The sequence below is a fragment of the Hemicordylus capensis genome, chromosome 7 (genome assembly GCF_027244095.1).
Source record: "Hemicordylus capensis ecotype Gifberg chromosome 7, rHemCap1.1.pri, whole genome shotgun sequence".
NCBI lineage: Eukaryota > Metazoa > Chordata > Lepidosauria > Squamata > Cordylidae > Hemicordylus > Hemicordylus capensis.
In genome coordinates, this window is record NC_069663.1 from 26523229 (window position 1) to 26538835 (window position 15607).

Here is a 15607-nt window from a genome sequence, read left to right on the forward strand (position 1 = left end):
ATGGCAACACGTGGAGACAACCATGCCCATTGTGCCCAGTGCTGGACTCCCTTAAGGGAAACTCGGAATACTGGCAAGTGTAGCCATTCCCCCAGAGAGTTCTTAAGGGAGAGCTCCCTCCCTCTTCTTTATACCACGTATAATAAGTGTCACATATCACTATACAGCCAGACTCTTCCTCCCCCAAAAGGTCAGATACCACCAATACTTGTGCACATGCACATCCACCCCAAATACTGCACTTGGGGGTCTTCGCAGAAATCTAAGCAAGCTCAGGAAGGACACTACCATGCCCAATATTCACAGCCAGAGTTTATTTTCCAAACAGCTTTATTAAGGTGTGCCAAGTAGCACAGGCAGCACAGAGTATGAGTGGGGAAAAAGTCACATGTACAATTGTTTTAAAATCAGATGTCATCGGAAAGCCATGGGGCCTCTCTTCTTCCCAGCTGACATAGCTGCAGGCAGCCTCGACTCAAGCTTCCTTTTTTTTAAAAAATGAACACAGGGGTGCTTTGCAAAAACCCACAAGAAGGAGAAAAAAAAATAGCAACAGAGGAAGTCTTCCTTGGTGGGAACCAAATACAACTTACGAGGCATGCTGGGCAGTTGAGAAGCAGAGTTTCAGCGTGTACGGATACGGCCCATCTAGGAGAGGGGAAGGTTAAACAAACATCTTGCAGAGAAATGGACAAGCACACAGAGGCAGATTATCTGTATACCCCTTTTCATAAATGAAGGGGAACCCTTAGAAGGTTCCCAGTGAGCTTCCAGGCTGGACACTCAAGCCACTCACAACTGATGTGATAGGGCCTGACTTCCATTCCTACTGCAAACAAGAGATCAGTAGTACCAACAGTGCCAAGACTCTGCCCATCTGAACCCCCTTCCCACTCAAGGCATCAACCCACCTCAAACTCACTGTGATTTGGGCCAAGCCCCAAAGTTCAGGCCCTGCTCAGAACTGGCTCACACCAGCTCCAGCCCTCCCTGCCGCCCCTCTTCCTGGCTTTCCCCACCCAGGTCACCTAGAGGTAGCACTGGCAGAGAGGCCAGATGGCAGCGCCTTTGGCAGGCCCTTGATGCTTGTGCATCAGCGGTCAGGTCACCGGGAGCCTTTCCCCACCGTAGGGTCTCCCCATTGCTGCCAGCAGTAAGTGAAGGGAGGGGGCAAGGCCACTGCAGGGAGGCCTCCAAGCCCCATCATATCCCTGAGCAGGACAAGGACCAAACCGGACGAGTTCAGAATGATTGGGAGGGGAGGGCGAAGAGTTTAACCCAAGCCAACTTCAAGTGGAACTGGAGGAAGCAAACCACACTCTCGTGACTGCATCTTTTCTCCCACTTCTGCACTTCCACAGAAGTGCTGGGAAACCTCCAGCTCCACCTCTCAGCATGCGAACACACATAGCAAAACTTACTTGGGTTTTTCATCTGGTAATGATTCAGAAATGCCAGGGTCTCCAGGGCATCGCCTTTGGTCTCCCACTCCAGCAAGCCAGAGGAGCTCCTTTCACCTGCAGAGACATTCAACTGTTCAGACACGCTCCGCTCGGGACAGACATGTGCAGACTGAATTGCTGGCTGGTGGGGAAGCACTCCGGGGGGGGGCAGCAGCACCCATTTCCGCACCCATGCAGCCAACACTGCCTGGCACCACGAGGTTCTCTGACGGCAAGCAAGACTCCCAACCCGTCTTGGTCCTCCGTCTCAGAACAAGGTTATGGGCAAAGAGACAATTCAAACTGGTGTCAGGTAGGCTCCAACCAGCAACACAAGAGGAGTTGCACTTTGCTCTGTCCCTGCTTCAGAGAGGCAGTCATTTTGAAGCTGGATAAACCACCAGATACTTACTTTTCCCTGAAAACACCTTGACTGAAGCTGGTCTTTTCACCCCCAGTTCATCACAAATCTAACAAGAGGAAAAAAGACTTGTAAGCTAGTCGAGAAATTTAGGACAACAAGAGGAAGTACTTTCCCCAACAACACATAATCAATCTATGGAATTCTTTGCCACAAGATTTGGTAATGGCCATCAGCTTGGATGGCTTTAAAAGGGGCTGAGACAAGTTCATGGAGAACAGATCTATCAGTGGCTGCTAGTCTGGTGGCCATGGGCCACCTCCAGCCTCAAAGGCAAGAAGCCTCTGAATCCGTTGCAGGGGAGCAGCAGCAGCAGCAAGAGAGAGGGCATGCCCTCACCTCTTGCCTGTGAACTCCCCAGAGGCATCTGGTGGGCCATCGTGGGAAACAGGATGCTGGACTAGATAGGCCTTGGGCCTGATCCAGCAGGGCTGTTCTTACTAGTACCACACCTACTCCCGCTTGTCACATTCAGTACTGCACTTACAGTGCCAATACTATGCCATGGTTAACTCTGAATTAAGCTTATCTCCCCTATCTGGGCAGAGACCTTTTAAAAGAGTGACTCATATTTAGTAGGGAGAAGCCAATTATTCCTGTTCAATGCAGCACAGCACTCCCCTCCCAAGAGGAGGAGAGCTGGTCTTGTGGTAGTAGCAAGCATGAGGTGTCCCCTTTGCTAAGCAGGGCCTGCCCTGGTTTGCATTTGAGTGGGAGACTGCATGTGTGGGCACTGTTAAGATATTCCCCTCCGGGGATGGGTGGGCGCTCTGGAAAGGTCCCAGGTTCCCTCCCTGGCAGCTCCGAGTCAGGAATGAAAGACTCCTGCCTGCAACTTGGGAGAAGCTGCTGCCACTTACCTCATAGAAGTTGTCTTCCGTCACCTCCAGGGGAGCGTTGAAGAAATGAAGCACGTTGCTGGGGTGCTGGATCCTGTTCTTGGCTGCTTGCTCCGGGGTGGAGAACCGGTTGTTCCGAGAGCCACTGAAATCCTTGTAGCTGCACGAGCCATCCTCGAGGCCGTACGACTGGCCCGGCATGATGGCTTGTTGTTTGGACACGCTGCAGGCAAGGGGAGAGATGCGGCTTCAGTGCATGGACACATTCCCAAGAGGGAGCAGCCTTCAAGGGCATCAATATGTATGCCCACCCAGTCATATCTGGGAGGACACACAACGGAAGAGAAGCCATGCTCACCAGACGTTCAGCTTTTGATCGAACATGAAGTTGTTGTTGAGGTGAGTGATGGCCCGGTCCACAGCGTAACCATCTGCCATCTCCACCATGGCTGCTCCTGGCTTGCTCTTCATGAACTTCACCTAATGAAAGGGGGTGCACCCTCTCAATCAAGCAGGAAGTGCAAAGCCCACTGACATGGCAAGGTCCTTTTCAGCGACATCACACTTTATACAGCTATAAATTGGCCTTCTTACTGGGCTTTGACAGGCACGATGGAAACGAGGCTCAAGACTGTAGCCTCTGGATCCAAGCTCGAGCTTCTCCCCCACACTTGCAGATTCCTTAGCCTCGCTCACTCCCCTTCCTCCACACCCCAGGCATTAGTTCTCCTAAGACAAGCTGTGGCGGTAATCCTTGTCCAAACTTCTGCAGCCAAAGCATTATTAGACCTGGTTGAGGACAGAGGTGCTGCATGCATGCCTGTGGGAGAGGCCAGTTGGAGCTAGTGTCAAGCTGGCCCTGGGCAGGGCTGCACTGCCCCTGACATGCCAGGTCTGCAGCGTGAGAGGGCTCTTGGACCCAACTTTGCCAGGCGGCAACTATGGCCAGCAATGTGCCAGCTGTGCTTGCTCCCTAAATGCAACAAATCTGGCTGCCGCCACCGCCACGCGCCCCCATGCCTTGGGGCACACCTGGGCTGGAACACTGCAATTCACTCTCTTTGCTGCCGCCTTTGAAAATGCGACGGTTGCACTTCTGGCTGCAGCCCATGCCTTGGAGACGCAGCTCCAGTTCTGTCCAGCCTTGGTCAGCTGCTTGTTCATTTCTGGACACGACTCAAGCTAGTTACCACCTTCAAAGCTCTAAACTGTTTAGATATTCGAGGACGGCCACCTACAAATGGGCCTTGAGCTCATTTGGAGGTTCTAGCAAGGGAGCACAACTATGGTATACCCTTGGCCGAAGAACAGTACACTCTTATCTGGGATGGTCGACCTCTTCCACCGAGTGCACAGCTTTGGGAGATGCACAAGGTGACACCCAGTCAGAACAGCCGAATCAACCCTGGCAATCAACGGGGTGACAGATGGGATCATGTCCCCTACTCCCACCATGGAGATCAGAGGCAGTCCTGCTTTTCCACCAACAGAGGGTAAGGACATAGAAATCTGCCTTTTCTACTGGGGCATGTGAATTATGCAACTTCATATCCTAGGATGCCTGACTAGCACCCTCTAGTGGCATTGTGATGTCAGTGCTTTTGCTTTGCCATGCTTCTTAAACATCTTTACCACTTCTCAACTCAGAAGTTCTCAAAATGGTTTGTGTATTTAAAGAGACAGAGGGAGAGAAGACTGTTTCATGTCCCAACAGTGTTGACAATTTTACAGGTTCACTTAATTTTCATCAAGAATGATACTGGCTCACCCTTTGAAGGAGAGCCAGTTCTAGGAGTTCGACACCAAGGATTCCAAGGATCCAGCCAGCCTACCACTGACACCACATTCCGTATCCTGGACTCGGGGCTCATTCCACCTTCTTCGAGCTGCCAGAGGAACCTGCCCTGCCATTCTGCCCACCCCAGGTCAGCTCCCCAGGTGCTCTCCAGCCAACCGAGTGCCCTGAAGGACCGCAGCCTGCAGCTGGGGCAGCTTACCTTCTCCACATTTCCATACAGGCAGAAGACATTGAAGACCCTGTCACAGTTCATCTTGGATTGGTCCAAGCCATAGACCATCAAGACCGGGCTGTCAGCATGAGGCCCATACTCTGGGGGTGGGGGGGGCGGAGGCGGGTGCCCATACTGAGGCCCATAGCGGCTTGGTCCCCTGTGGCGGCCTCCCACAGGTGGGCCCATCCTCCTGCCTTCATAGTGAGGGGGTGGAGGGCCATAGCCTTCGTCATGGTAGTGTCCATGGTAGCCACCATGAGGTCCTCCTGGAAGGGGGGAGAGGAAGGCAGAGAGGGCCATCAGAAAACCCACCAGGTGAGGGTGGAATTGCTTTCCGGGTCCACTACGCTTGCGACGTGGCTGCCTAGGGACAGTCTTACCATATTCAGCAGGGTGGTCCCCAAGGAGAGGAGGCTGTCTCTGCCGCTTGTTAGGGTTCCCACCGGGCTCACCTGCAAAAAGGAGAAGGCGGTTAGGAATTTAAGGGAACGGTACAGCATTCCTGGCTCAGGGGGGATACTTGGACGCTAGGTGGCCTTGCTTGGGTTTAGAGTCCACCTCACTACTCTCCTCAATTTATGTTTCCAGTGACCCTCAGAAGCAGAGCGGTCTTCAGGACTGGAAGACAAAGAGGCTGATAAGGCAGCTCCTCCTTGCAAGGGCATCAGGACTTGCTTCCCAGTGCAGACCCCACCCCTCCCCCCACTTGAACTCGAGGTGTTCTGCAAGAGGGTGTTTGGCCTTGATCTTAGCACCACTCAGAACATCCAGTTCCAAGCACTTTCCCTTGGCTGGCTGGCCCTCTTGGAGCATCATCAGGGTAGGTGGACGCCTATTGCAACTCCTGGGGGTGCAAAACTGCTACAGGTTTGCATTAGGAGGCAGCACCACCACCCCGCCCCCCAACGTTGCTTCAGAAGCCCAACTGAGTTTGTTATAGGATGGTCTGTGGCAGAACACAAAGGGCAGGGGGGAGAGAGATGAGTCAAAGGAAGACAGGCACCTGCTTGAAAACATAACCCCAATAAGCAACAGTTCTAGTGAAGGCAATCAAAAGTTCCTGCACCTTCTCCCACCAAACCCTCACAGAGGTAAAGGCAACTACAAGTCTGAGAAGCAGATGGCAGCAAAGCAAACACACAGCAGTCCTCAAGTTAAAACATGTAATTGTGTACAAGGCAGAAGGGTTTATGCAATGCATACAATTTCATCTTGTTCTTGCAAAAAAAAATTAGAGATGTTTTGTACAGTTTATTTCAACAACAGTCAGTACAAAGATTGAAAAGGGCTACTTACAGCAGGAGTACACAGTACAATGTCCCTTGTCACATACATATTCTGCATTGCTCTTACCATTGGACGCTTCAACAGTGTAAGCACAGTTCTGAAAGATGGCGTCCCATCAAACAAACACTGCGACCCTGCGTTACATGGTTTCAGAGTCAAAGTCAAGTCAAAGGCATGAAACGGATACAAATTTTCTTTAAGTAAAAAATTGTTTAAATAAAAAGGGCTCACAGATGTTTTGTCTTCAGATGGTATCAAGAAAAAGGACATAAGGTGTAATAATGAGTGTCCCTTCCGTGTTGCATCTCCTGAGTTTTGTCATGTGCTGTTAACAGGTTTCGTGCTCCTGGCTCTGTGTAGGTCTCCAGTGTGCGTGTCTTTCCTCTGTTAGTGGAGTGTGCCTTGGAGCTCAAGCGCCCCCTGAAGCAGAAAGCACCCCCAGCCGCTAGGGAGCTGGGGGCTTTGGGGGCTTGGTGTTTTTGGCTTTTTGTCTGTCTCCGCTTGGCGCTGATAAAATGGTGGCAGCCGAGGACTGCAGGACAAGGAGTGATAAACTGCCCTCCCAAACCAAACCGTGTTGATATGGAGAGCATCCTATGTCTTGGAGGGCCTCTGGGATCTACTCCGTTCTCCGATAAGAGCGCTGATGCATTTTGTCTGAGACCCCTCTGGTCTGTGTTTTCTAGTTTCTGTGTTACATTCTTGGGTTCAAGGTTTTTGTTTGTTTTTTGGTTTGGATTTTTTTTTTTTTTTTGGTCTGGTTTGAATTTGTAAGAATGTCGTGGCCTGGTGCGTCTTTCTCTCTCTCTCTGTCTCACTCTGTGCTTGTAGATGTTTCTTGGATCACGGTGTTGTGTTCTTGATGTAAAGAGAAATGAACTCAATCTGCTGCATTTCGGGTACGTTTAAGATGCTGCGTGTTTTCTCTCCAGGCAGAGCTAGTGGAAGGTTGGCCTTTTTTTCCTACACTGTGTGGTGTTAAGAGGGTGTGTAGCAGAAGGCAGATCACAGGCAATTCAAGACTTCCACTGCAGTAGTATGCGGTTCCCCCAGGGTCATGTGCGAAAGCCGAGTGCAGAGCTGGGGAAAGGCCCGGTTAAGGTACCTCCTCTTTGCCCAGCTTTAAGGCAGGAGACGGCTAACTGCACAGCCCTGCCAACTAGCCCTTGCTGATCTGCACATCTTCTAGTTATGTACCTTGGAGGAGAAAGTGAGTCATGTTCATGTCAAGTCATGTAATGCCATTGCTTGCTTGGATGCATTAAACAAGGGAGGGGAGTGTCCAAACAGTCTCTGCGAGACCTTTGAGTCATCACCCACGGGCCAAATTCAGCTCAACTCCCAGGTCTTAGGGATGCAACTACGGTCAAACTATCATCCAGTTTCAAGCCGATTTAATGCCATGGTTTCTTCTCCAGGCAAGGTTTGTGGTGGGCACACTGCTCAGCACTCAGAAGGGCAGTGTCACCTCTGCACATAAGCTGCAGGAGTGGGGCGAGGCAAGCAGACTTGCCATCCCCACCAGCTCTGGCAGCTAGAAGCAGCTTGCCGGTGTAGACCAGTCCAGAATGTCTCCAGTTCAAACCCGCTTGCCATCCTGGCTTGCCTACGCAACTAAATGGCATCGATGCCAGAGAGTCTGGAGGGCTGCAGAGATTCCCCTGGAGCAGGAGCTGGAAGCCTTCCCTTCACAAGCACCTGTGCAAGGCTCAAGTGCCAGCCAGCTTTCTCCGAGGCACCTTCTTCCTACACCCCACCCATCCAATGATGGGAGTGCTATCAAACTGTGGGCTGGTCCAGGGAGCTGACAGACTGGCTTGGAGGCTCTCCGCTACTTTGAACAGCAGGCTGGGTCTCAACCAGATGGACAGAGCTGCCCCCTGGAGAGGGATCGCCAGGCTCAAGAGTTTCCAGGAGCCCATTTTGCACCACCCTAGTACAGCCTGTTCTTCACCTAGTATCCTCACCTCCTCTGTGTGGGTGTGTAAGAGAAATGTTCAGCGCCAGGAGTCACTCCCCTTTTAGACGTGTGCCACATTCCCAAAGCCGGCATACCAGTTCTCTAACACTGCCACTAATGGACTAAGGCTACAGGGCAGCAAGGACAGTTTTCAAAGTCAGGCTCAAAATGGAGGTTGTGCACGGCTGCTTCCCCCCCCCAAGGAGTCAGGGGAGGGCCCTTTCCCCGATGCCCCCTTGTCAAGGGTGCTCTCCGGACCCACACTATCATCTTAAGCAATTTACTAGGCCACCCTAATAAGGCTCTGATGGCCCAGCAGCTCCTTCCGTCTCGGAGCACTGCACTGCCGCACCAGGCTCTAGATTTTTCAAACCGGGCACAATGCGGGACAGCAGGCAAATGGCATTACATCACACAAGTCAGAGCTGTGAAGTGTGCTACTCAACAGGGAAGGCAAGGGGCTGTGTAGGGCTTCAAAGCACTCTATCAAGGTTACCTTGTCCACTGAGATTGGGGTTGGTGTAGTCCCAGGTGTCCTGGTCGTTCTTGAACACATTCAGGCGGGTAGGCTAAAAAAAAATTTAAAAAAGACAAAAATCAGACAGGAGACTTGGACACTGCAGACACCTTGAGACACTGGCAGGTGAGCCGCCTAGCAACACAGCTACTGGCCAAGCAAGAGTTCGTTCCAATTCATTCGGTGAGCCACGAACAGGGCACAGCAGCCACAGCGGCCCACTGGTCTAGAGCAGTCAGTAATATTCCCTATTAACGTGGCAGGCATATTTTTTGGCTATTGCAGCTAGCAGCTGATATGTCCATCTCCATGCATTTCTCCACATTTCCTCTGCCACCCGCCATCTCAATCACCTTGTGGCAACGTGTTCCAGATGCCAGTCACGCTCCAGAAAGTGTAATGCTCTTTGCCTTGTAAACTTTAAAGGCAGAAAACTCCAAAGAGAAGAGACACTACCAAACTCGGGAGCCCCAACCCTATTGCTGAAGACTTCCTGCCCTTTCCACTTTTCTGTCACCCCCCACGATGGAATGCAAGTACACGAACTAATACAAAGTACCCATTGCTCTGTCAGTTATGAAGGCACGATCGGTAGCTCTAGGTTTCCCGTCAAGAGGACTCCTACTGTAGAATACCATGACCAGTCTCAAGCCTTCGGGACACCGATTATCCATCATAAATGTGGAGTGACAGCTTGCAGATGGACATTAAGGGCAAGAGCAACTCCATTTTTTGCAGGCTCTTTCAGCTTCACGGAGCCAGGAGGCAAATGCTCATTTATGGCTACCCAGCCCCTTCCATGGATGTGCACACCTGCATCCCACTACTCACCTTGGCATATTCAATCTTTAGAGTACAGCAGCCAGAGTAAATGTCGGCACCATTCAGAGAGGCCTTTGCCCTCTGAGCACTCTGCACAGAGTCAAATGTTTGCAGCGTTAAGGAATCTTCGGTAGTGTTTGGTGCAATTATTTTTTTTTTTACCACGAGAGATACCAGATGCAGTTTGAAGAGCAGTGAACAACTTTCCTCATTTCCACAGACCCCATCTAGGGGCTTGTTCGTTCAATGTCCAAAGTCTGCCTTTCCTCCCAATCCCAACTGTTTTGTTCAATGTAAGAGAGCCTTCAGAATAAAAGCCATCCTTTGCACCAGTAATGCATCTGCTTCTTTACTACGGAGACTGCTCTGGCAGCCACTGGCAATGTCCAGTCTGCAGGCAAGAACTAAACTAACAAGCCTGCCACTGCATTTTGCCAGTACCCAAACTGAATGGTCAGAGTAAGTTCAAATAAGAAAGCATAGCTTTACAGACCTTTACAGTAGATCATCCATGTAGTCAAACAGAAAGAAACTGCCCTTTGAAGGGCTGAGTAAAGAGACCACCCTTTCCAGCTCAAATCAGATCAAGACATTAATCATTTTCTTTCAAGCTACCTGCCCATGATCTCCACTCAGTGAACATTATTCCTGTCAATGAGGCAAAGAACCCAGGTTAAAAAAAAAAATCACATCTAGCTGAGGCTGCCACCCACTTCCTCTGCACTAGTCAAAGACCAACATGGCTCAACTGCTACAGCTTGTTCAGTTGCTTGGAGGGGGAAAAAGGATATTCCACCATAGCTTGGACTCCGTTCTTTCTGAAGATAACAATCCGCTGGACTGGGCCACAAGGGTTGCAGATGGTATACAGGACATCCTGAAGGGGTACAAAAACAGGACAGAAGAGACCTCTTAAGAAAATTAGCTTTTCCCCTCGTTAAGGTCCTAGTAGCCCTGGCTTCACAAAACCCCATGTGTCCCTCTCACTTAGGCAAGAAACCAGCCCAGTCTACCCAGCTGCAAAAGCACCAAAACGCACACTTCCATCCAACCCACCAACCAGGTGAGCCGTTTGTGCAACTAGGTGGGTTTATGTGGCTCATCTGGGCAATTTATCTCTATTCATCTGCACTGTTTCTAAAGCAATCACTGGGACCAAAGGAATGCCTTGCATGCCATGTACTTAAGTGCCAACGGTATTTTTTCTGGCTCTGCACCCCCCCCACCAGATTGCTCAGCACCCATGCACACCGTTGTAATGGAGTAGATGGGGTTTAGGATGGTGAAGAGCAGGACATTGTTGACTCCCCGAGAATCGTCCGAATCACCAGGGCGCGAGATCTTCTGGCTGGTGGAATAGTTGACAAAGGCTGGGTGCCCAGCGATATAGATCTGGTTATCAGCTGCGTAGTTCACGGCATTACAGGCTCCCAGAATATCCTCAAACTCCACCAGGGCCTGCCTCTTCTTGGGCATCACCACCACATAGCTTGGGGAGAATAGAAGACACTGTTTATATCACCGAAGAAGCCAACATGCACCCAGTGACAACAACAGAACAGGAGCTCAGGTACCCCATCTCCAGGGACGCGCCGTCTGCCCACTCCTAACCTGATAGGGCCAAATTCCTGCAGGGCCTCCACGAGATCAGCTTCCACAACGCCATCAATCAGACCCCTGATGTGGACAACAGGTGAAGCAGCCGGCTTGTGGGGATCGTCATAGTTCTCCTAATGAAAGAGGGGGAAGCCTGTTCAGAACACGTGGCTGTTCTCTCGCCAAATGCAGTATAACCCCCCTGCCAAAAGCTTCATTTTCTCCTACAGATCTGGAAATGTTTAATCTATACACTTGCCCATGATCTTATTCCATGTGTTAACTCTCCTTGTTATCTTCAGCCAGTCCATTTCAAAATGCCCAGATTGAAGAGGGAGCAAAGAGAATATGTACAGACTTGACCAATTCCAAGAAAAGATATAGGTTCCATGTGCACACACAAGACAGCCACCGTACTGCATGAAAAGCTTTTGCTCCCACAAGAGACCTTAAACATGCAACCTAGAGACTTTTTTAAAAATTAAAAACCAGTCTTGCTACAGTAGAGAGAATAGCTTTGCCCAGGGGAGAAGTAGAGAATTTGCTGCCAAGATGCACAGACTCAGAACACCATGAGGCAGTTTTACAGTTATTTTCTCTACAGGAATCAAGTTTCATACATTCTAGCCATAGAAAGATACTGCCCAAACCCCACAAGCTTCTTTACCAGGAGCCCTTGGGGATGGGGAGCACTGCGAAGTAGCACACAATGCTCCCTGTTATATCCTGCTCCCTTCCACTCCAGTCCCAAGCCAAAGACGCTCTCCCCACCACACATTCTAGTAGCAGTGAATTCAAACAAGTCATGCTTAGAAGATCAGTAATGTCTGTCAACACAAGTCCACACCCATTCACCCTCCTTAACTGCCTGGGATAAACCTGAGTTTATACTGTGCTGATCTACCAGGAGGGAGCTGCTTGTACACCCCCCAGGTCACTGGGAAAACAGAGCACTTTATCTGCATCTCTGGGGTGACCACTACACTCCTTTTATGTCCTTTGAATTCATTGGCTTTGGGCAGCTAGGGCAAGCTGCGGGTTATTTGTTACCTGGGCCCAAGCATCCGAGATGCAGCAGATTATAAGAACTGTCTCTTGCCCCACAGATGCTGCTGCTTACAGCTATACTGCCTCTGCCTCCTTTTCATTTAACTACCACGGCTAATAAGCACACAACAGACTGTACTCCATGACTTAGCAGAATCCTTAAGCCATCACCACACTTGCGGTAGTAGTATTTTCCTTACGTTTATTTTATGTACCACAAGTCTAGTAGTACTTTTGTCTATCCCAACAGATTACCTACGTTCATGACGGTTCAGTCTTCAAGGCTTATGATCATCGATAGTAGTAAACCCTCAATTGGCATTAATTCGTCTAGTTCCTCCCTTTCCATTTTAAGATCCATCTGAAGTAGCAACCATCACAACTTTTAGCAGTTAACCCCACAAGTCATCTCTCCCATTTTGCTCCCATCAACTGCTTCAGTAAATGAAGACTAAATCTATCACAACTCATTGCCAACGATTCCCCACTGGTCTTCACAGATGTTTTGGTTTTTAAACACCAGCAGCCACAATCTCAAGCCTGAAGGAGATTTAATTTAGGAGTTTCAAACATCTCCTCCTGCTGTATGCCAACACTTTGTTTTTTAGACTACAATATATGTTCTTCAGGGTGAGACCCATTATCTTTGTCAGGGAATGCATTTCCCTCCCTCTTCATGTTTTCAGGAGTCTGTCAGAGTTTTCAGGGAGGCTCTTAATTTAATTTCTAAATCAGATCCGCTAATTGTGATGCAATCTGCTGTTTTAGCTTATATTTTCTTATACTGCTAGACATTGTACTACTGTTCGTGTTAGTGTGAACTTCGGCTATTGATTTAGTAATTTGCTTTGAGTGTTTTTAAGCCAAGCCAACAGAGAAGCAATGCTTCAAGAATATAGACATGTGAGTTGCATTAGAAACACACCTAAAGAATTTCAGCATAAGCTTCCTTGAAAGACAATGGAAACCTCTTCAATATCTGCAGGAAATTCCATAAGCTGTGGAATCTCTTGCAAGTATCAAGAAATGTTTCTATGATCACAAAAAAGGCATGTATCAAAATGAACATTTTGGATTCCCTCTCTCCACAGTAAGTCTCACATTTGGCATGTGTCTGAAGTATTGCTTTCACCCCTTGCTTGGTTTGCTCCCCTGCTAAGTAACTGGCCCTCTCCACCCCCAGCACAGCATCCCTCCAGTGGCTGTTGCTGGTGTCTGTCTTATGTTTCTTTTCAGATTGTGAGCCCTTGGGGGGCAGGGAGCCATCTTACTTATTTATTATTTCTCCATGTAAACTGCTTTGGAGACTTTTGTTGAAAAGTGGTATATAAATATTTGTTGTTTGGGGGGGGCTGCCCTTTTATCCTTTTTATTCATTCATTCATTCATTCATTCATATTTATATGTCGGACTCAGGGCAGCTTACAAGCAACAACATACAAAGCAACAGTTCTATAAAATACAACATACATAACATCATAACCACAAACCCATACAGTACTCATTATAAGACATAATAACTATGGATTACAGAGCACTGTATTTAAAGAGAAAAACAGTTAGTTGTATATATATTCTGCCTTCCATTATGGCACTCAAAACAGCAGTCATGAGGTCCCGAGGCAGGCTCCCCATACAGGCACTGATCAGGCCTAGACCTGCTTCAGCCCTGTGGCTGCACCATCCACCCTCAGACCACAGCCTGGGACATGGTAACAAGCATGACCTGCCCCCTTTGCTAAGTAGGGTTTGCCCTGGTTTGCATTTGAATGGGAGACTAGATGTGTGAGCACTGGAAGAGATTCCCCTTAGGGGACGGGGCTGCTCTGGGAAGAGCAGAAGGTTCCCAAGTCCCCTCCCTGGCAGCATCTCCAGGTCGGGGCAGGGAGACACTCCTGCCTACAACCTTGGAGAAGCCGCTGCGGCTGCCACTCTGTGTAAATACGGAGCTAGACGGGCCAATGGTCTGACTGGGTAGGAGGCCGCTTCCTGTGTCCCGAACACCGCCTGAGGCACGCCCCGCCTGAGGCACGCCGCCTTGAGCTCCACAAAGGGAGCAAGGCGGCGGGCAAGCGCAAGGGATGTCATGCCGCCCATACGAAGGCACAGTCCTAGAGGGCAGGCTTCATATGCACGCAGCCACTCTCTCCTGGGGTAGAATGCTCCCGTCCACGGAAGCTCGGCCTGCCCCGCATGGAAGCGTGCACAGGGAGAAGGGGGCTGACCCCTGGGGGCTCCCACCTCTCCCTACCGCGGCCTGCGCTCCCGGCACACCCTGCGGCCGTCTTTGTCATTGAGGCCTCGCCGGTCGCCAGGCTGGTCGCCACGGTCGCCAGGCTGGTCGTCAGCGTCCTCGCCCGCCCGCCCGCCCGGCCCCCTGGCTGGCTGGGCTGGCTCACCCCGCCTCCGCCGGCCGCTCCCCCCGGCCCGTGATCGGCGTTCTCCGTCTTCTGGCGCTTCGGGGCGCGGCCGCCTTCGGGCCCTCCGCCGTAGTAGCGGCCCGAACCACCCCCGCCGCCGCCAGCCATCTTCACCATGTCCCCTCCGCGTCCCGAGCCGGCGCCGCCGCCCTCGCCGCTCTGCGAGCCTCGCCACCTCCGCCGCGACATGGCGCCCGCACTGTCCCAGTCCTCCCTCGCTCCCTCCTCAAGCCCGCCTCTATTGGGCGCGTCCATCGCCACTCAGCGGGGCCGCGGCGCTCATTGGGCCGAGGGACTACCCTGCCTACCTGCGTCCCGCCCTCCGCCGCCATTGGGTAGAGTGCCTCCCGCCTGCCAGCTCGATTCGCCTCGCCGCCTGCTTATCACCCCGCCTGGCGTGCTCAGTTGGTTGAGAGCCGTGTCCGTCCGCCCGCCCTTCAAGCTCATTGGGCCAAGGTGGTGTCGATCCAGCCGGCATCCCGCCCCACCGCATTGCTTCTCTCGGAGCACCCCCTTCTTCTCCAGAAAACCGTTGGCTCCCCGAAAACGCTGCCCTTGCTTCTGTTATCTTATTGGCTATGTGGAATGCCCATCTTCAGAATGCTAAATCTGATTGGGTCAAATCTCCGGAACCCTCCCACTATTTTTTTGTTCCTATAAAGGGACTCATTGTCTCCTCGGATTTATTTCATAGGTTGTGTTTTATGTCTGTCATCATGTTCGCCGAAAATCATTGGACGCAAAGCCGTTACCCTTTCTTTTAATTGGTAAATACGATTTCAGGGTTCGCCTCTTTCCTCTTAGAATGAGTCAATAGCTCAGCGCCATGAAATGAAAGACGGGAGGAGGCATTTTCCAAGGGTCTACTCTAATCATCAAACCAAAGGGACCCAGGCCGCACGCAGCCCTTAAAGCCCAAAGGCTCATGGGAGAGAACCAATAACCTGGCCAAGCTGCAAAGGATCATGGGAGCTCTTTTGCCTTTTACTCGGGGAGCCAATGAGCTTCTGAGCTGTCTGAAAACCCACTGCAAAGGCTCATGGGAGCTGCCCTGAACTTTGGCCAAGAGAATCAGTGGGCTTTGAGGCTAGTTAAAGCATTATTGGCAGGAACCTGGTTTGTTTTATTTGTAACATTTATATACTGCCTCGTATAAGATCTCTGGGTGGTTTACACATGAAAACACAAGAATTAGCAACATAGGAAGCTGCCATATACTGAGTCAGACCATTAGTCTATCTAGC

At 50.6% G+C, this 15607-nt stretch overlaps 1 protein-coding gene across 3 annotated transcripts; it reads right to left on the minus strand.

The window, feature by feature from the left end:
• Positions 1-312: 312 nt before the first annotated feature.
• HNRNPL (heterogeneous nuclear ribonucleoprotein L) lies at positions 313-14633 on the minus strand. 3 transcript variants are annotated; one of them, XM_053267929.1, is made up of 13 exons: positions 14343-14633; positions 10912-11030; positions 10552-10789; positions 10090-10177; positions 9310-9404; positions 8458-8530; positions 5095-5166; positions 4700-4980; positions 3061-3182; positions 2724-2925; positions 1855-1912; positions 1421-1517; positions 313-644 (listed from the first exon to the last, which is right to left on the minus strand). In XM_053267929.1, exons 1-13 carry the CDS (start codon positions 14616-14618, stop codon positions 590-592), a joined length of 1776 nt encoding a protein of 591 aa, XP_053123904.1. In that variant the 5' UTR covers positions 14619-14633; the 3' UTR covers positions 313-589. The 3 variants fall into 3 exon arrangements, with proteins under 3 accessions (XP_053123904.1, XP_053123903.1, XP_053123902.1); XM_053267928.1 differs by having other exon boundaries at positions 313-648; positions 1422-1517; positions 14343-14629; XM_053267927.1 differs by having other exon boundaries at positions 313-648; positions 1422-1517; positions 4700-5166.
• Positions 14634-15607: the final 974 nt, after the last annotated feature.

Coding starts and splice junctions, on each gene's coding strand:
- HNRNPL (XM_053267927.1), bottom strand. CDS start 14,618: ATGGACGCGCCCAATAGAGGCGGGCTTGAGGAGGGAGCGAGGGAGGAC. Junction 8,531..9,309: donor TAAAGATTGAATATGCCAAG/GTGAGTAGTGGG, acceptor ATTTTTTTTTAG/CCTACCCGCCTGAATGTGTT. Junction 649..1,421: donor TTACCAGATGAAAAACCCAA/GTAAGTTTTGCT, acceptor CCCCTCTCCTAG/ATGGGCCGTATCCGTACACG.